Here is a 21,209-nt window from a genome sequence, read left to right on the forward strand (position 1 = left end):
GCCCTTTCGTGGTTGCTGTCCTTCCCTCCCTCCTTCCCTTCCTCCTCCTCTTCCTCCTCCTCCTCCTCCTTCTCCCGGCCCCACCGCCCTGGCTGAACCCTCCCAACCTGTTTGTTCCTCTTCCTCTCTTCGTTTGCAGCTTAGAGATGGCTAAAGTCAGCACCCAGACCGCTTCCGTCACGACCCCTGTTGACCTCAACATGAACCTCTCTCAGTCTGCCACCCCTACCTCCACCCCCACCTCCATGGCCGTGCTGGCGGCCGCCTCCGCCGCCTCCGTCAGTACCCCCCCTCCCCTACCAACTCTGCCAACCACCCACTATGCCGTTCCTGTCTCCAGTCTGCTTGGCATGAAAACTGTCCCACTCCTGGCACTAAATGCCGCGGCCGCCGCGGGGGCCACGGGGAGTTTGTCCGCTTACACTGCCAAAATTCCTTCGACGAGCGGGGTTAAGAAATCTGACCGCCAGAAGTTTGCTCCATATTGAAGGGATGAGACACAATGCAAGCTTTGCCAGCTCTGCCAAGAGTCTGTGGTAGATCCTAGTTATCAAGGAAACAATACGGCATCTTTTATTTTCTGTTCGATTGCTAGTGTTAACTGTTGCCGACTCAAGTCGTCTTCCGCTCTCCATAACACCTAACACCAGGCACCACCTTCCAACTAGTTCCAACAGCCAGCAGGTGCCAGCCCGGGCTCCTTCTCCCCGGACACCGTCCCAGGGCTGGCCCTCGGCAGCCCCCCGGCAAGGCAGGGCTGCCCCCAGCCCAGCAAGGGAGATACAGTGAAGAGAAGGGAAAAAAAGTAAATGAGGCAAAACGGTGACAGCCGGGTCCTGCTCCGGCGATGCTGCCCAACATAAAAATACACTTAGATCCATGTGCAGGGATCCCTCCGACTGCAGAACAATTCCTCATGGCAAACTGGCATCTCTGATGCATTTTTTCCATTGCTAGCACGTGCAAATCCGGCACTTTTCAGTGCCCCTGCAATGCCCTGTGAAGTGCTGCTGGCCCCCTCAGTCATTCTGCTGCTCCCAAAAGGCCTGGAGACCCCCATTCCCCATCCCAAAATCCACCTACAAGCAGGAGATGGTGGTTAGGAGGTACCAACTTCAGGTACTTGTGCATACAACAAATGAAGCTTTCTGGTCTGAGAAAAACTGCTAAATTAAAATGACTGTAAAACAGTAAGGAAAAAATACCAGGTACCTGTGCCTTTCCACATGATTCTTTTAAAGGGTGCAACCATTTTTCTCCACTTTGGAAAAACGTAATTTTAAGAACTCTGCTTTAGGGAGGGAGGGAGGGATTGAGAGAGAGAGAGAGAGAGGAGGCTCCTCCTTTTGCACTCAGATGTTCTACATACACCGACACAGTTCTTATTCCTCTAAGTACTTCAGAGCAAGTACAAGCCAGATGCCGTCACTATCTCGTATTTCCTCTCATGTATGTTTTATTCAGCCAAAATGACCATTTTTCATTAGATTTCTCTACAAAATACATCCCTGTTTAATTCCCCACTAATCATGCAGTCAGGTTGTATGGTAATCATGAAAAACACGTAGCATTTTAGAGGTCATTCAAAGGCTACTGCCTGGACAGATCCCATCCCTTTACCAAGCACTTCAGGATGCTCAGATTAACTAAAACGAGACGGGTAATGGCAGCCAAAGCCAAGAGAGCTGAGGAATGGAGTGGCTGGTTGCCAGCTGTTGGAACTAGTTCTTAACTGCATTTTATGTTTGTCCATCCACCTTTTTTTTAATTTCTGTTGCATAACTCAGTAATGCAATATTGTTTTCCTCACCACTTCCAAAACCAGAATCCCATTAGCCCGCCATGTTCATCCACTCTGCACTCCTTGGACACAAAGCTTTAACAATTGAACTGTATTCAGTGCATTTTAATATAAACTAAAAACACAATGCAAATGCAATACTTTTTAAAACATGGTATTTCAAAGTGTGTTATTGTATAGGGCTAAGTACTCTCTCAGTATTTTGTGTCATTTCTGTATTCTGTGGGCTTTTCTTCACCTTAGCACCTTTGCACTAAGTTTTGTCACTGTAACCATTTGTAGAACTGCCATTGTTACAATTTGCACTTATCCAAATGGGGTTTTTGGTTGGTTTTGTTGGGTTTTTTTTTTTGGTTTTGTGGTTTTTTTGTTCGTTTGTGGCTTCCTTTCTTTTTTTTTTTTCTTTTTTTTTTTTTCTGGTTGCATATAATGAAGGAAAAATTGGGAATAATGTCAAGGTACCACAGCTATTTAAAAGCTCTAGAAAACTGCTGTAAAGTTGTTCTGGATTATTGTAACTGTTTCAATAATTGACATTTAAGGAAAAAAAAAATCCACCAACCTCTGTGTGAGAAAACTTGCCTGCACTGAAATGCTGTTCTATGCTGGTTGTACTCAAGTGGTATTTTTTTAATAGTGAGAAGATTTTTTTTTCTTTTTTTTGCCTTTTTTTTTCCCTTTTCTTTTCTTCGTTTTTGTTCCTACATTTTAGGCTGTCTTCAGAAGTTACTGGCCTGGGGGCTCTGTAATGTATCTCATCATGCCCTAGTGCATTAGCCACCAGACAGGACTTTTCCAAAGCCCCATGAGACAATGCTTTCTATGGACTAATCTACAGAGGAGTTTCTGCCATTTCTAATTTTCTTATTATTCTGAGACATCAAAAGAAAACACTTCCTTTACTCTTTAAGCAACTGTGCTTCCTAACTCTTGTGTTGCTTTCATTACTGTTCCAGTTTTAACACTGTTGTGGCTCATAACATAAAGCAGAGACAAGTTATTTTCGGGGGTTGATTTTCATTGATGTTCATGCTTTGGCTAATCTGTATAAAAGCATGGGCCGTTAGTGTTCTAAACCACTGTATTATTCAGCTAGAGACTCGACAGTAAGTTAAATGAGACGTTTTTATAAATAAATTTTTTTCCTGATTAAAAAACAAACAAACAAAAAAAAAGACGTGGTAGCTTTGTGCATACAACTGTTGTGTTGTTTAAACTTTGTTCTTTGTAACCGAGTTGCTAACTTGTCATTGAAGAAGCACTATTTTATGGATTGTCAAACTAAGATCACAGACAAATTGCTTGTTTTCAATTAATGATTAAAGGTTTCATATCATCACGCTTAAGGTCCCAGTGCTCATTGGGAAACAGTGTAACATCTGTGCAAGACTGGCAACCTTAGTAAGGATGTTAGCCCATTGTCAGGCATGATGAGTCTCTTCAGGACTAGAGGGAGCCAGATTGTGAAATTAGTAGAGTCAGCAGTATTTCTACAAAACTTGATTTGGTTTTTAACAAAGCTGCTCATTGAGAACTTCTCACACTGCATAGAAAAGACAAATTTGGCTTCATGTTACAAGCAGCCACTGATTTATATCTCTGGTCTTTTCCCAGACTAAGCTATAGATCAGATAGTGGGGAAAGGAAAACAGGAACAAAAGAATGAACTTGGATGCTGAGTACTGTATTACTGAGGCCCTTCGTAATACATTCCCAGCAGCACTGCCCAGAGGCTTCCAGTCTGCACCTTCCACGCTGCCAGGAGCCAGCCCAGCCCTGGGAGGAGCCCAGCAATGTGCAGTAGGATGGGGAATGGAGAGCTGAGCAGGCCCAGGTGCTGTCTCCTGCTGCCCTGACACTCTGCTCCAGCTGTTCAAACCCTCCTTTGGATCTGCTGAAGCACTGCAGTCACAGCCCTGAGTTCTCTCTTCACACACAAGCAAAAGAAAGGGGCTGGCCCCAAGCTGCTGCTGCCTTACAGCAGCCCTGGCTGTGCTCTGGCCACCTCTGCTCTTGGGGCACTGGCAGTGCTGTCACAGGTACTGCTCAGGCCTCATGAGAAAGCAGCTTTTCTGGCAGCATCCTTAATGACACAGGACTGTACAACCTCCATCTCCCCACTCTGTTAAAGGTCTCTGCCTGCCTCCAGGGGTTGAGCTTGGGGTCCTGCTTCCCCTCCCTGCCCCTCTGAGCTTATACAACGATTATCCTCTGTGATCTCCAGGGTACAGAGAGCTCTCCAGTGCCTGGAGTCAGGGCACGACCAGGACACGCATGCAGACTGGGAGACCTGTAGAAATCAACAGCTTCCTCAATACAGGTGCAGCCACACAACAACCCCTGATGATGAAGGGTGCAAGGGGCACCCTTACAGAACAGCTCACTGCACCCCAGCACCCAGGAGGCCTTACCCAATGTTGACAATTAGCTATTCCAACTCTTAGAAAAACTATAGGCTGTAATACTAATTTGATAAAGTTCTCTGTTATTATTACTTAAAATACATTTTTATTACTTGAAATGTATTAAACTTCTCATTCTTTAAAGGAGAGCTGAAGCTGCTTTCACAGCAGAGACCTCCATAAGCCTTCATTTGTTCAACAGCAAAAGCTATTTCTATGGCTAGCCTGGCTGCTGTAAATGAAAAAAAAAATGTATTATTGCAGCTCAACACTAAGTAGGTCAAAGCTTTGCTCTCCCAGTAAAGCTGCCAGGCAAAGGGCAGCAGCAGCTCTGGGGTGTGTAGTATCTTTCACATTAATAATTCACATGTGGCTTGCAGAAGTGAAAGAGTTAAACAAACTAGTGCAGGGGCATGTTTGTGTGAGGAATGAGGAGAGGTAAAATAAAAACGTATATACTAAAAAGGAAGTATTCTGAGAGGGTTTTTGCAAAAATACAGGCAGAAATGTGATAAAATCTAAGCTTGTTTTAATTTCATTAGTTTAGTTGGAAAATATTTCTGAATGGCAAGAAAAAGCTCCTAATATCTTTAATATACAGAACAGACAAACAAAAGACAAGATGGTAAAGAAAAAAGGGAAAAAAGGATAATGAATAATAGTAAGAAAAGTAGAAATAGAAAAGTAAACCACTCATGCCCAAAGGTAGATAAGAAGAAGCATGTATTCGCTGTGAAAAGGTCACTGCCCACACAAATGTGAGTTTCCAGATGAAAGACAGCACAAATTCCGCAGCTTTTGCATCATCAAATTGGAATTAGGTTTCTGGAAACATCTCAAATGAATTCAAGCAGCTCTGTTGTGTTTCTCAAGTGAAAAAACACTGACAGCATGAATGCTAGCTGAAACCAGAAGGAAAATAAACAAAGTTAGTCTTCTGCTAATACAGAGAGGTTTCTGTTCTCAGGCATAGCCAGAGGGCATCTGTGGGCCCCAAGCTTCACATTTGGGCCAGTCAAGCTCCTAGGAAGCAGCAGAGTCTCAGTGGTGCCATGAACAGAGGCACTGGGAAGTGCCTCAGCCTCAGAGGGCTGCACAGGCAAGGTGCTGTTTGTCAGGTTTCACAAGACAGTCTGAAAATCCAATTTCTTCCACAGCCTTAGCACCAGCTGTATTTCAGCACTGTTTGTATTCTTGGGACAGGACCTTACCCTTCTGGAGTGAGTGTCATGATTATCTAAAAGTCACAGTGCTCACTGTGGTTTTGCTTCAGGGGCTCAACAGTGGCACAGCTTCTGCAGGGAACACTGTCATTGTCAGGCTGCTCAACTGGGTGACACAAAGTGTGTGTTTAAAGGAGAGCATCCAAAGGAGGGATTTGAACAGAGATCTCTTCTATCCCCTGTAACTTCTGCAGTCACCAATGGTGAAAGGCATTAGTGCCTCCTCAGTATTTTTGGAAGAAAGACCTGCTTTAGATGTCTACACAAAGGAACTGCTCGCATTTGTTTTCCCAGCTGTCGGGCCAGGATAATTCTAATGAACTGATGAACAGAAGATCAAATGAAGGCAGACACTGAAAAACTGCTTCACACCTGAAATTTCCATCTCTTGGCCCGAGCCACACTTTCTAGGGGTGTAAGTACACACTGCCCCTTCTTGGCACTAAAGTATACTTAATTCCTTGGTTCCAGGAAGGAATGCAGCAATGTTGATTAAATCAGTTTCTGCATCAGAGCATGTGTCCTGTCCCCCTACAGACTGGCATGTGTCTTAGGACAGTAACTGAAATTAAAGAGTCAAAGTCATTTGATGGAACCTAACAAAAGGGAATTTCTGAACCATTACATACTCACACTGTGGTTTCTAATGACACCTACTACATGATTCATGCAGGCTGAATGTCTGATTTTCTAGAGCAACCTTTATGGATTATAAGAAAAGAAGTATTTTTAAGTGCTGAAAATATTTTAGTAATATGGCTTTTCTCATTTCTAGCTCAGTGTTTTTAAGATGATAAAATGCAGAGAATAATTACAGTGGAATGTAATAAGCAAAATTTGTCTCTCTTCAAATTGAATTTATTGGCAGGGAGCCTGGTCAAAGCTGACGCCGATGTTCTTTTCAATCAGTATTTGCAATTTGAAGCAAATTTTAAAATTAAATGCTGTAGTGGAGGAAAAACAATCATGTTAGCAAATGAGAACATTGGTTTGCTGTTATTTGGGTTTGTTGGTTTTGTATGGTCACTTTTGGGCTCCTCTGTAGCAAATACAGACCTTGTTCCACATTTAAGCCATGCCAGCAGCAGCTTATTTCTTCAGGGCAGGAGAGAAGTTAGCACAGCAATTACCACTGGGGACTGCCTGCCTTGCCAGAGGAGAGCTCACTACCAGCAGCAGCTGTAGCAATGGTGAGCTGCTCCCTGGAACTCCATTTCAAACATGCAGACACACACATTCTGCCCCTGGAAGTCACTTACCAGCTCCAAACCCACTGAGCTGGGAATCTCAACTACTTTTTGGTGGCGTGAAATTCCACAATTCCTAAGTTTGGACAAGTTTCCATATTATATGAGTAAATAAGGATTACAAATGTCTTCCTCCCTAACTCTGATATTTCAGTTTTCTGCAAGTCCTGAAGATCAGAAAATTAAAATAGTCTTCCTAATTCCAATTAAAATTTCATTTTTAACAGTGGTTATTGACATAGCTAGTTATTAGGGTTACTTTCATCTTTATTGTTAAGAAACAGAATTTAAGGAAGTTAAGAAGTGAGAAAGAAATTAAGTACACATTTTTAAAAACAATCATTTCCTCTGGTTAATAAGCTATCTGAATAGCTCATCAGAAGTACATAAAATTGTTTTCTAAAACTGAACACATATTTAAGATTACAAATTAATTATCCCTATGTTTTTCTAAGATACAGGAGATTATTTCCCTTAATAAATTAGCCTGACTACTAAAAGAGGTTAGGATACTTCTCTCTTATAGCCATGCTACTTTCATTGCTAAAAAGCAGGATGATTTCTTGCCCTCTTGACATGACAGCACATGCACGTCAGTGGTCACAAGGGGCAAAGACACCCCCATTATCTTCACAAAGCTCTCTAAAAGCTTTGTTTCAAATGCTGAAGAAAGGTACTGTTGTATGCAGTAAGGTGTAAAAAACTGGAATAAAACTGTTTGGAGATCTGTGAGATTGCTCCAAGGAAAAGAGCACCAACTCCTAAACAAAACGCAACCAAGAGAGATGGATGCTGTCACTTCCCCAGCAATGCACACGCCCCCCGGCTGGTCCATGGTTCCCTTTCAGCAAGTTATGCAAGGAGAACAAATAGAATGATGAATGATCTGGTGTTTATTCCTGCCATCTTCTCCTAATAACAATGGGGCGCACTGGTTTGGATTTGAATGTTCAAGATCCTGCACTGTAACTAAACTCACTGCCTTTAGCCTCTTACCCCAAGATACCTCTAAAGATGAAGGCAACTAGACTAAAACAGATGAACTGTTCTAATGCTCAGTTAATTTCCTACTCATCCACAGCTGAAACCATGATTTGCAGATTTCTGTGCAAGATCAAAGTAAAATTACGGAAAAATGTACAAAAAGAAAGTGTAATTTACTGACTCAGAGATTAGCATTTTTATAGTGTCAAAACATGCATGTCCATGATGTTCAGTGTAACCTGACATTCATTACATCTGTTTCTCTGAAAATGCAGAATGGTTCTGAAGTTTCAGTGTTAACAAGCTTGTGTGCTTTGGTGAGTGGTGTCAGTGAAAAGCAAAGATAAACAGATCAGGAATTTAGCTTAGCTTTTCTCAGAAGGAAATTGAGGGACTGTGCTTTGGTTTGTTTTGAAAAAGACTGTCCTGTTAATACTGCACCACCCCCTCAGCTGGAAGTTCTCTTTGCAGGGATAAATGGATCGAGAGATCTTTCAGTGCAGCATGACAGGCATCTTAGACATTGATGTTCCAATGTTTCATGTATACAAAGACATTTTATTTCAGTTTTGGTCCAACGGAGTTTTCTCCAACTTGTCCAAACATTCATTATTTATTTCAATATTCTCTGAACACTTATTCTGTATTTCAATACTCTCTGAATGTTGCTATCTCAGTGACAGTCCTAATTCATGTAAGACTTCAGTGTCACATCAAACATTTCAGCAGCAACAGCTACTTACACTTCCTCTTACTAACAGCTGTAAGCCAGCACGTGTGAGCAGGAAAGTGTGGATGCAATAAACCACTAGGGACTATTGCCTAAATTTTTACAGCTTTATAAATAGGAAGAGCTGAACCTAAGGATCACAAAAATTGGGAGTGATAAAAAGGCATCTCACTATAAGGACAGGGCTTCTGCCATATCAGATATTTCCCCCAAAACAGGCAAATCTAACATCTAAGTTTTGTTCTAATCTTTATTGCTTGGTTGATAATAATCTCTGAGGCAAGGAATTGGAATGCTTTCATAAGAACAAAGCTTGTTTTCTCCCTTTAAAATCTCGCTAGTTTTAAATCTAGAGTATTTTAAAAAAAGGTTAACCTGTTCTTAACAACTTTACTTTTTGATATCAATCAAGCCACACGTCCCTCTTATTTTCAAAAAGTCCTCAGTAAATTTGAAGTATTTGAAGATTTACAAAAGTTAAAAAAAAAGACACTTACCAAAGGTAGTTCTGCTTTCCATGTCCCAATCTTGTCAAGTTTGTTGGTTCTTGATTTTACCTAATCTGTGTTTATCAGAACAGAATCAATTTTAGATGCTTTCTGTGCCTAAAATAGTATTTTAAGAAAATTTCCAGTATTTGCAATTATTATTTTACCTCCTCAGTTTCCAGTGCAGCACCTTCCTCTCAGGCATTTTGTCACCCTTTCATTAAGTGATGCAGATATGTAACCACTGCCTTCTCATCCCACTGGTTCAAGAAGTGTGAGATATGCTACATGATGGCTGCACTAAGCAAAACAGGAGACCATAAAGAAAAATATCCAGCAGTGCTATGGCACATTAAGGCAATACACTGTGGAGAAGCTGTAGCTCAGCCTTTCTGAGCTTAGTCCTTATATACACAGAGAAACTGTAACATTTTTTTTTTCTAAAAAAAATGTACATATTTTATTGGGAGCTGGGGCAAAGGACAGAAGGGCACCTACAAATTTTAAGAAAACATAAATGCATAGTATTTCCCTTTCCCTAAACCCTCAGTCTGGGAAAAATTTGTTGACTATGTACTTCTGTAGACAATAAGCCAAGTCTCAAAATTACCAAACTGAGCTAATGCTTCCAAAAGCCTAGAGATTCTTTGCAGATTTATTAATCCCACTAAAACACTTCTGGTAGGAAACCAGTCATTTTAATAGGAAAGGTGCATCCAGTATTGTAAAACATTTGCAATATACAGTTTTTACAACAAGTAATACACTACTGCAGATCTACAAAATTTTTTTAATAAGCTTTGCTCTGTAGCTTATGATCCTCTTTAAATAAATATTTAACAAAAGAATCTCCCTTCTAACAATGGAAGCAAGACCACAGATAAAAAAGAGTGTCAACCACATTGCAAAAATGCTACAACAAAGCCCCTTTCACCCTCCAGTCTTGTGACAGCAAATCCTGCAGTTCTTCTTCATCTTCACTCCCAACATCCTCCTCCTCTTTCTCTTGTGCTGCTTTTAATCTCATGGCTTCCTTTAACTTCTCCTTTATCTCGTCCTGGCGGTTCCGCAAAAGCTCGACGCGGCGGTAGCATTCACTGTTGGAAAGTGGAACACCTGTTAACATCTGGGGCCTTTCCACATTAATGCCATCACCTCCAGGGCTGGATTTTGCTTCTACAACTTTGGATAAAGAAGCTTTACAGCTTCCCAACAGTGAAAAAGAAATAAGCTTTCAAGATGCTAGTGCACCCTCTCAGTATTCTTCAAGTGAAAACAGACTGAGGAGAGGCTTGGTCAATTCTCTAGCAGTGAGACCTAATCTAAGTACTTAACAACTGCAATACAGTCACAAACCACGTTTCAAAAAGCACAGAACCAATATCCACTTCCACACAAGAAGGAGCACCATTCTTTGCTACATTTATGGTTTTCAAGAGAGAAAGGTGTGACATCAATTATCAATTTTGATAACCTAGTGGTGGCATCTCTGAAAATAAAAAAAGCAGCACAAAGTGTTCAGATTCTTTATCTGCTTCCTCTCTGCTGTAACAGAACATTTTAAGTAAACACAATCCAAAAGTTTCAGGTTACTATTCACTTAAAAAGTTCTGTCCTTGAATTGTGTTTTATAACCATTCTAGCCACTTCAAATAGGATTTTTTTTGAAAATGTCAAGTAGTAACAGCCTGATTTAAATTCTCCTTTGCCCCTTTCATTCTTATTTGCTCGGAAGGGTCAACATGGAGGGGTTACTTCTGGATCCTGTCTCCCCTGGCATATTACCAATATGATTCTTACATAGCTGAAGATTTGAAGGCCAAGGAATTTATTTCATTTTCAACTTAATTTGAAATAGCCTGCATTTGAATACACTCAGAAGTCAAATGTTACAAAAAGTCTTTAAAAATGTGTTTGGAACTTTTATTTTGCGGAAAAATAATTGCAATTAAAACTTGAAGTACTCTACAAATTTCTGAATTTGGTTCTATGTACTTACAGCAGCCTTAGTTAGTGAGAAAAATAAATCCTTAAAGAGAGGCAAGTTTAGCTCAAGCCCTCTTTAGAATTACACTAACATTCTTAAAAGGCATTCCTGTAACAGCAATGTTCAGTTTGAACCCAATGCTGTTGTTACCATACACTGATTATGTGCAGCATGTAAATCTGCCCAGAGGGTTGAAGTGAAATTTCTAGTGTCTTTCCTTCTGAGTTGCTACCATTGCCATTATCACTGTTAATATCAGTGTGTTGAGCTACAGGAAAATGGTAACAAACTGTTCCACTGAGCTGTATTTCAGGTTGCTTGAGTTTAAACCAATGCCCATCCAACCACCACACTCCCCATTTCAGCAAAACAAAACCACACAAACATGTAATGAAGTGCATCACTCCACAAAACCTTAAACTTCTACTAGAATTAAAGAGGGTTTGCCACAGCAGAGGACATTTTCAGTACAGGAAATGATCCTTTAAAATGTTCACATATATTCTACAGCAATCAAAACTCCCAGGGAAATACAAAGACATTAAGCCACCTGACAGGGGAAGAGGGACAGTTTGTTCCAAGAATTTGCCTTGTGTACCTTCAGTGATTCCAGTGCATTCTCTCTTTGGAGAAAGTTACAAAACTTTGTGTCAAAATCCGTGTCTTTATTAGGTATCATTCTGCAATTTGAGGGAGTCTGTCCTTCAAATATTCAGGTGATTAATGAAAGGTAGTATTGCAGATTAGAAGCGTTTTTATCACTCTAGTCAAAGAGCAATCCATTACTGCTAGAGAACAGAGAATTTGAGGAAAAATTGATCTACTTACATCTGCTCATCAATTTCTCCAATCTGGCGATCTAGTCGTCCCTCCTCATCATCTTCTGCCACTATTGCTTCTGAAATCTAAACCAGAAAAGCACTGAGAAAATTCACCTTCATCCTGAATTCCACTTCCACTCCTTTACAATGTCTGTGTCCTCCCCTGCTCCCCTCCACCTGAAGTTAGTGTCAATCTCCTCTATGTATATTCCCATCTTTAAAAGGGCAAATACAGAAAAAAAGTGGTCTGGTTTAATTTGACATGGAAATGCTTTTTCTTAAAATCAAAAGAATTTTGACTGCTTTGGGGTTAATCTTTAGAAATTTTTAATACTCTACGATTTGAAACTGAGCATAAGTAAACATACCAGACACATACCCAGTCTGAGGCTGAAACAAGAGCTCTATCCCAGTGCTTGGGACTTAAATACACACCACTTATTGAACATACTGTTTAAATATTCCCACTGGATCCCGAAGTGTTTCTAACCTGTTATTTTTTTCAGCATATACTTTCTCAAATCTGAATGTCTGGGAGATGCTATGCAATCAATGGTCCACGCATAACTGAGAAGATTCCTCCTAAGCTGAAGAATTATCTGAATGGCTTATGCTAGCAAAATGTATCCACCACCGCTTTTGTATGAACATTTGCTCTGTTTATAGTGCTGACTGCTTTAAAATGAGCAATGAAACATTTTTCTGCACCACCTTTCTCAGCAGTTGACATATGAGTAACTATTTACAATTAAAATAATTAAAAGGATAGCAAATACTCTAGGGGAAGACTAAGAATACAGGTAATCTTTAAATTGTACACAAGGGCAGATCAACACCTGCTGCAGGAAGACTTTCCATGCAATGGTAAAGAGTAAAAAATTGAAGTACAGAAAAACTGGCTAATTTACGTGTCTCAAAACTCTTTTGTCACCTTCCCAGATTTTGGAGTTCCTTTCCAGTGCATTTAAATTAAACATGAAATCCCGGTTACCTACACTTTATAGATACTTTTTTTAAAAGACAGACAAATGGGTAGTGTTTTTAAAAGTTAAAGTATGAATATAGAGCTAAAGAAGAGCCCACAGTTGTGTCCTGTTTGGATACAGGACACTGATCTGAGGTATATGCTAGCTAAATAGTATTTAAATAAAATACAGTGTAACAAATGTAACTAGATACATATGACTGGATCTTGATTAAAAGTTTTCATCTTAATTTCATTTAAGTGGAAAATACAAAGAACCCTTTGCTCATTTATAAAGTGCATTTAACCACACACTGCATTGAAACAACCAGCTGACAAATGCAGATGTCAGCCATTCTGCAGAGCTGCATGAAACTGTTGTTTTCCTTATTGTGTATAGTATTTAGAATCAATAAATATAGATTCCATTACTTACTGTGTTGACCTGTCGCATTGCCTTTTGAAATTCATCCCATTCTTTGTCCATCTGATCCTTTGGAGCATCAACTTTTCTCACCTAAAGAACATGAAAATTTATAAATTAACAATTTAAGTCTAATGACTCTTTGGGACACTGTAAAAAAAACCAGGAGAAATATGAAAAATTATGCTGTGTTATTAGAGAAGTCTGGTTGATGTATTTCAGTTTAAGTAATGGATATGAGTGAGAGAGTGCAGCTGCACAGTGGTTTCGGAAGAAAAACCTGACTCTACTCCTGGATTAAACAACATCCATGACTGCAGCTTTAAAGAATAATTATTGACTAAAAGTGGCTGGTGTGGAATGTCTGGAGTAACAGAAGTGAGTTTGATGGTCTGCCATTTCACTGTGTCAGGTGATAACTATTAAATTCTTCTGTAAGCTGCCTGTACAATTGCATACAGTAGCCATTTCAAGCCAAAAAGCAGTGAATTGTTTGCCTTTGGCATAACATAAAATATCAAACCTTTCAGTCACTAGTCTGCTGGTGTTAAATAGCCTGACTGTGTTTCAAATCTAGTCTAATTTTGTTGGCTAACAGAAGAAAATGTACAGCTACAAACCAATTTCAATGACATGCAAAGCTTTTTATTCTGCGGTAGATGGCATTTAGTACCAAGACATGAAGTCTGAAAGAGTAGTCGTGGTAAGAATGTGTTTAAGATCTACAGCCAAGGTAATCAAAGCCAGATTGTGCTTTTAATGCAAATAAATAAACACGGTAGTCTACCTGTGTAATTGAAACTTACACAATTCAAGACTGGAAGATGTGGCATATAATGTATTTTAGAGGACAGATTATGTCTGACTCAGGACTGGGTAGAAATTATATAGCTAGGAGAACTAAGCAGTTTGAACATCATAAGTCATGACACCATCTTTTTGCATTAGTTTTATTTTCCCTTTATTCATTCTGCTCTTTTGGTGACATGTCAGTCATCACCTTAGTAAAGACAACAGTTTGGTGTGTTTTGTTCCTGAGTGATTATACAAAATCAAGTAGTATGAATTAAGTTTATAGAATAAATTAGAAGCTTCCAAGCAAACTCATACTGGGAAGTAATAGTCATCATTTCATTTTTTTGTTGTTATTATTTCTATCATATGTGTATGTACTGTGTTATTATGCATTGTGGTTGTCTTTTGTAATTCATAATTATTTGTATTTCTTACAATAAATTTAAACACTAAAGTTATTATTTTTTCTTGAAATATTTATCTAACCCAGAATTTATATGCTCTACAAGTACCTGATGCAAATAACAAGCATTTTTCACACCCACAATCTCCCTTTCAAACGCCCAGTTCATTCTTCAAATAATTATTTTGTGTATGGTTCCAACACAGAACCACTGCAGCCACCTCAACGTAAGTGATGTCACAAACATTCTCCTCCCTCTGAGTATTAGTTACACTCAGAAAGGGCTCATTAAAAGGAAGAGCCTCTTCAAGCAATTCAATGGAACAAGTAATCACTTGTAAATTTATCAGTGGAGGCAATAACCAGAACAAAGGTCATTAACCAGTGTCTTCACAGATAAAAGCAGATTCTCCTTTCCTGCTAGGCATTCCTGCATGCCCTACTTATGATGAAACTAAGTATTTGAAAAATTTACTACTTCAATGAGACACAAAACACAAAACAAAACAAACAAAAAACCCCCACAAAAAGCAGCCAAAGGATGGATTTTTCAGCTACATATTTCAATATTCAAAATATCATTATTCAAAACTATTCACATATGGCAACACCTGGGCATGAGTAGCGCCAAAAGAGTCTTGCCAGAGTAAATAAAACACCCAAGCTTGTTAGCTGGGCCAGTGGGACTAAATGAAGATGAAGGAGCATTATTTGGAAGGTCCCCAAATTAGATGTCATGGCTTAGCCTCACAATGCCATTTAAATACACCAGCAGCCTTCCACTGTGTGAACAAGAAAATATACTCAAAAAAAATAAAAAAGACTTAGGCCTACAGCACTGTATTTCAATAAAGAAAGCAAGAAGGCTATCAAATCTGTGGCAAATTTGACAAAAAGAAACAAAAAAAGGTTTGTATTTCAAATACCAGTGTTTTATTTTGGTCATCATTTGGCACCATGCAAGCTGAAGTATGAATGTTTTTGGATTTCAAGATTTTTAGTTGTGGGGGGGGTTTTTGAGAAATTTTGAGAATTTGAAGGTGAATACCCACATTTCTTTTCTTTTCTGAGCATCATAAAACCCCCAAGTGGTAAAAGACGAGAGGGCTGAAGATCAGGTTGACTCTTGTGGTGTAACCAGCACTGGAGATGACAGCGTGTGCCATAATGGAGCTGCTTTCACTCCAACAGCATGCACCCCATCAGTCACACAGTGACTCAACACTTTTCAGCAGGATCTCACAAAGGACATGCAAGAACTATTATATCCCCAATTCCAAAGCAAAACTGAGTGTACAAATTAAGTGAACTGCTTTTCCTGGGATGACTCACAGAAATAAAGGTAGATTGTCCAAATGTCAGTTCAGTATTCCAACCAACAAATGACATTTCTTTAAGAGTCACAGAGGAACCATAATCAAAAATACTTTGCAAGAGATGGCTTTAACAAGCTCTTCCTGCCCATCTCCATCCCTTTTCATGTTTTCTCATTCACACAGAATGAATGGGTAAAGCTGCACCAGGGGAGGTTCAGACTGAGAAGGAGGAAGAAGCATTTCTTTACCCAGAGGGTGGGCAAACACTGGAACAGCCTTCCTGGAGAGGTGGCCAATGCCCCAAGCCTGTCAGTGCTTAAAAGGGATTTGGACAGAGCCCTTAAGAATGAGTTTTAGCTTCTGTTCAGCCCTGAAGTTTTCAGGCAGTTGGACTAGATGATTATTATAGGTCACTTCCAACTGAAATAGTCTATTCTAGTCTAAATAGTTCAGTCATCTTCTTATATTCCAGTATGACTGATTACCTGGAAAAGCATCCTTACTACTCAGCAAATCATTACAACCGGCAGAAATAAATCCAGTAGCATAAAACAAGGAGATCACTTACTTTTGCATCCACTTCAGGATCATCAAAGAAACCTTCTGGCAAAGCTTCAGCAGTGTTTTCTTTCCTGAAATATTTGATTACTATTAGCCCAAGTTAACACTTTACAATCTGCTTTATTGCAGAGTTAAAAATAGTCAAAAACTAAATTCATAATCCTTTGTGTAAATATGCAGAAACACAGCAAGATTTTTAAGCCCTTAGTTTTATCTACAACTATCAAAACCTCCTCTTTCAGCTTGATCCTTCCTCGCTTTGAAGGAACTGCACAGAAAGGTTTAAATCTCACTGTTAAAACAAGAGCTGTAGCTTATGCTTCTTAAACTGTTCTTTCCAGTGTGCTGAACACCCAAACGTTGTAACAGCAGAGATTCTACTTCTGAAAGACTAAAGCACAGTCTAAAGGAGTGCTCAAGTGAGCTGAACCATTACCACACAACAAGCAGTTTCCTTTAAACATTGGAAAGCAGTGGTTGACACAAAGCTCCCACAGTACCCTGTGTTAAAATTTGCAAAGAGATGTCAAACAGACTCTGTATGACATTGCTCCATCTCTTCTCCTGTCCCTAGGGTGCAAGATACCTGTCTGAAATGATGCCTGAGGCTCACATATATACAAACTATTCTGAATGCAACATAACAATAAGTTCTAAGGGATCACAGTCTCTGTTTCCTGGAAGACAAATGTTTGTTTACAATTGCTAAGACTATCAATATTTGATTTGACTGCTTACCTTTCGATTACCTTCTCGTGTATCTCTGCTTTCTGTATGGATCCAGAATGGGAAACTATAGGAGCAGCTGGAATTTTGGTGTCAAAAAAGTCTATAGGAAAGGACAGAAGACTATGACAAAAAGAACAGCTGTTCAGGCATTTTCTAAAATTCCAACTACACAGGAATTTCAGTTAGTACCTTACTGAATCAAGGGAAGAACAGACAGATGTTACTTCCCTTGGCAGCCTCAAACAACTAGAACATAAAATCAATAAGCAATCACCACACAATAACAGGAGATTCTTTGCTAGTTTATCTCTACTTCCAGTATTACACTCACCATCACCTAATGGCAATAATTAGAAAAATAAAATATAAACCTTTCATCATCAGTTACATCACAGCTTCTCCTTACAGAGAATTATTATTAATTACTAAGAATTACTATTTCAGTCAGCATTACCTGCAGGCAGAGAATTAGCTATGACTTCTTGAGTTGGAGGTGGAATTTCAGTTTTACGCACAACAGAAGATTTGCTTGATTGTTCTTGTTCCTCTTCTTCTTCATCATCGTCATCGTAATTCCCTGATAATAAACTGGGACCTGGGCCCTTGGAAAGCTGTACATTGGCACTGTCTTGCTCTGCTTCATCAAAAAAATCTGCTGGCAGCCTGGTAAAGAGCCCACAACACAACTGTTAGAAACCTCACAGCAGTGACTCCAGTCCAGCAGCAGCAGCCCAGTCCCTCTGTGAGCAATGCCCTGAACTGCACAGCTGCCAACACAGCCACTCTCTGAAGGCAGCACACACCTGGGGCTCTCATTTAAAGGTCCCCAGAAACGCCCAGGTTAATTCTAAAAACATATTTTAGATCCATTTTTCCATTTGCATATTCACATTAATAAAAATAACCCGTAATAAATTGGAATGATGGTTAAAGTAATTCTTTTTCTACCTATTAAGTAATTTGCTACTTATTTTGGGTACCTAGTGCTGTCCAGGACTGGAATTCACAACAGCCACACAGGCTCAGCAATGAGAAAACACAGATTTGCTGGAGTAGCTGCAGCCAGCAAGCCAAACATTTTTCCACAATATATTTTAAACTAATTATACCAACAAGTTCAAAAATGGACAAACCTCTCAAGTGTTAATTTTGCACACAAACTTAAATTCCTTCAAGGAAACAGCAAGTGGTACTTATGCAAGATAGTAATTTATCCTGTGAAGTGCAAAGGAGACCCACAAGTGTCACCTGACATCTGCCCACCCCACAAAGATGTCTGAATACCATCAGAAATTTTTAGGGGCAGTTGAGATGCTTAACCCAACCCCTTGAAGTCAAATACAGCCCTATATTTGTATAAGTTCAACTGCAGCATATGCACCAACATGAATTTTAGGTGACAAAAACCATCCTAATGAAGATCTGTCACTTGTTAGTAGTTTTTGTTAATAAATATCATTTAATTATACACTGAAAATTTCTCTTAATTTCAGACTGACACCTCTTCTTTAGGACGTCGGCATTATTAGAGTACATGCTACAGTCTGGTTATGTTTAAGCTGTGTAGTAGAACCACATGTCAGTCCTTTGAAGTCTGTCAGTGACAGTAAAATAATTCCTGTTTTCTCAGAGAGTCCTAAGAGTTGATACAATTATCTCCACCCAGGAAGATGCTGCCATGTTCAGGACTATACAACTCTGCTAGAGAACAGGCAGAAGCAGGGATCTGCTGACTCTCAAACTTTGCCCTTGTACAGAAAGCAGAGACAAGGAAGAGCTGGATGAGAATGCAGCCACTGGTAGTTAGAAAAAATTCCTAGGTAATAACAAGATCTACTTACCCTGACGAAGACGTGTGTGGCTTTTCCTCTGTACCTGTACAACAGCCAAGAGAACTTCTTAAAATCCATGCTTTTAAAGGAAACATCCCTAAGGCTTCTGTGACAGCACCAAGTCCCCAGATGCCACACATATTTAACATATATATTTACATGTCTGGTAGCACCAAGGGAAAAAATTAACTGTCTTTCCTTTGGCAAGGACTTTGGTGCATGGTTTGAGGAAACCCAGTGACTTGATTCCACCGAAAAGGAGTAACACCACTTCTAGGCAAGTGCTCCTACTGCTTAATTTACACTGCTTCTCGATCTATTTGGGCCAAGCCCACAGTTCCATGACCTAATTTAACCCAATAACCCAGAAGAAAACAAACCAAACTTTTCCCCTTTTCAGCAGCAATGGGCTGACATTAACTAAACAGTCTGGTGTATTCATACTCACTTCCACAGGAACAAAACAAACCAAAAACATTCAAGATGTAAAATGGACGGATTCTGGCAAGCATTTGTCTCTCATTACCTTTTACTCTCTTTAGGTCTGTATTTTCTGTCTCAACTGTTTTTCTCTTGACAGGATGAGAGGATGTGCCAGCAGCTGAGCCAGTGGCCGTCTGCTTTGTGCCTTTTAATTCTGCAACTCTCTGTCAAGAAATAAAAATTCAGGGCACATTACTAGCAGTAACTTCTGGATTGCAGCTTAAAATACAGAGCTTTTACAACAGTCATCAAAGTGAGCTGATACCTTTCTAGAACAGTATCACTGAAATAGACACCATAGCTACCAAAACAAAGACCAGTGTTTCTGTCAGCCTCTGGAATGATGTGACATGGAGGAAGAGGAACTGACACTCACACAAGGGAGGCTGTGCCAGTAAGAAAAGATAGAGCAATGACACTGACAACAGTAAGGTACTGGAGAGAAGAGCAGGAAGGCTGGATTTATTCTAAGGTCCTGGAATACTAAGTGTTTTAAAATTAAAACATGGCATTTTAACATCATGAAAGACATCACTCTGCTTTGCCACAGTCATCTAATCTGAATGCAGGCAATGCACCCCCTCTGTTCCTTTGGTCTTTTCCTGAGTACTTGTAAAATTAAACACAGTCTTTCAGTTTTTGCTAAGAAGTAGCAGCAGAACTTAAAAGGATAAAAAAAAAAAAATGGGTCTCATCCAAGTTACAAACTCCCTGACTTGCTTTACAACTTCTTTATCTTTACTACTGAATTACAAAGAGAAAAAACGTGTATTTTCTTAACCCAGCATAAGCTGTCACTTGACAGCTCACAGTTCCCCGAGCAAGCCCGGGGAGGCGGAGGGGGGTCGGGTCCAAGTCCGAGCAGCAGACAAGTGACAGCCAAAAGCTGTCGCTACGGTGGGGGCTGCTTCACCGGAGGAGCGGACCCCTGAAAGACACGGGACCCCCTTTCTGGCGGCTGCCTTTTCTACCCCCGCCTGGGCTTAAAGAGAACAGAAACCAGACGGAACAGCCAGGCTGGTTCCCACCCTCATCCCGGCGGGTCCCCGCCGCTCCCGCTGCCGCACGGAGCCCGGAGCAGCGAACCCCAGGCCCCGTTCCGGCGGCGCGGCCTCTCCCCAGCGCCTCCCCTTCCCAAGCGCTGTCCCGGCGCTCCCCAACAGCGAAGCCCGGCCGAGACCCTCCGCAGCGCCGCTCACCTCCCGGTGCTGCTTGCCCAGGACGTGGGTCTGCCACAGCAGCTCGCTCTTGACGGGCGCGTTGCACAGGGAGCAGCTCAGGTGCCCCAGGCTGTTGTACGTGCCGGCCGCGTTAAGGGAAGCACCGTGCGGGGCGCGTACCCCCTCCCGCCACCCATCCCTCCTCCCAGCCGAGCTCTAGGGTGCCGAGGATATTTGGCGAAGGGCGAGTCGATGCGCTTCTTGCTGGCGTTCTGGCGCTGCTTCTCCCTCATGAGGCGCCGCAGCTCCTCCTGCCGCACCTGCTTCCGCCCCGCGCCCGCCCCGGCCGCCGCCATCTTCCCCCCGCGCGCAAGGGCGGGGCCGGCGCGCGCCGTGACGCTGCCGGGAGCGCGCCGGGAAGGGAGGAGCGGGGATGGATCCGCGTCCTTCCTCGGGATGTTCTTCAGTGTATTACTAAAGAACATAGTGGATGTTCTTTAGTGGATGTTCTTTAGTTAAGCCTTTGGAGCGCCAACAGAGCTCCATAGACGCAGCAGTCCAGCTGTGGAACACGGCTCTGAATAAGCTGCCTGAAACGTACCCCACCCCTCACGCCAAACCAAATAAGTAAAAGATAATAAACATTGCATCCCATACGTCCAGATCCAGAAAAAACAGAATCACAGGGTGGGTCAGGTTGGAAGGCATCACAGCGGGTCATCTGGTCCAACCTGCCTGGCACACGACTGTGTCCAAGATGGTTCTTTTAATATCTTCAATGAGGAAAACTCCACAGCCTCTCTGGACAACCTGTTCCAGTGCACGGTGTGCAACACAAGTGTGTAAAGTACTTTATGTT

The 21,209-nt window shown here is 41.0% G+C and overlaps 2 protein-coding genes across 17 annotated transcripts in view; one reads left to right on the plus strand and one right to left on the minus strand.

Moving 5' to 3' along the window:
- Positions 1-14,324, plus strand: part of LOC129118663 (poly(rC)-binding protein 3-like) — a 501,082-nt gene extending 486,758 nt beyond the window's left edge. For 10 of the 16 annotated variants that reach the window (XM_077182897.1, XM_077182918.1, XM_077182910.1 and 7 more), the window contains one exon: positions 140-2,506. In XM_077182897.1, coding sequence (XP_077039012.1) covers positions 140-488 — 349 coding nt within the window. In that variant the 3' untranslated portion in view covers positions 489-2,506. The other 6 variants (XM_077182963.1, XM_077182967.1, XM_054630163.2 and 3 more) reach the window with 2 other exon arrangements.
- Positions 8,185-20,744, minus strand: ZNF830 (zinc finger protein 830). The gene is made up of 10 exons (XM_054630193.2): positions 20,585-20,744; positions 20,390-20,489; positions 19,234-19,354; positions 18,717-18,750; positions 17,330-17,538; positions 16,885-16,975; positions 16,154-16,217; positions 13,084-13,164; positions 11,691-11,767; positions 8,185-9,972 (listed from the first exon to the last, which is right to left on the minus strand). The coding sequence occupies exons 1-10, from the start codon at positions 20,704-20,706 to the stop codon at positions 9,789-9,791; spliced, it is 1,083 nt and encodes a 360-aa protein (XP_054486168.2). The 5' UTR covers positions 20,707-20,744; the 3' UTR covers positions 8,185-9,788.
- Positions 20,745-21,209: the final 465 nt, after the last annotated feature.

This window comes from Agelaius phoeniceus, chromosome 1 (genome assembly GCF_051311805.1).
Source record: "Agelaius phoeniceus isolate bAgePho1 chromosome 1, bAgePho1.hap1, whole genome shotgun sequence".
Taxonomy (NCBI): Eukaryota; Metazoa; Chordata; class Aves; order Passeriformes; family Icteridae; genus Agelaius; species Agelaius phoeniceus.

Coding starts and splice junctions, on each gene's coding strand:
- ZNF830 (XM_054630193.2), bottom strand. CDS start 20,706: ATGGCGGCGGCCGGGGCGGGCGCGGGGCGGAAGCAGGTGCGGCAGGAG. Junction 11,768..13,083: donor CAATGCGACAGGTCAACACA/GTAAGTAATGGA, acceptor TTTCTGGTTTAG/ATTTCAGAAGCAATAGTGGC. Junction 9,973..11,690: donor GGAGAAATTGATGAGCAGAT/GTAAGTAGATCA, acceptor ACTTTCCAACAG/TGAATGCTACCGCCGCGTCG.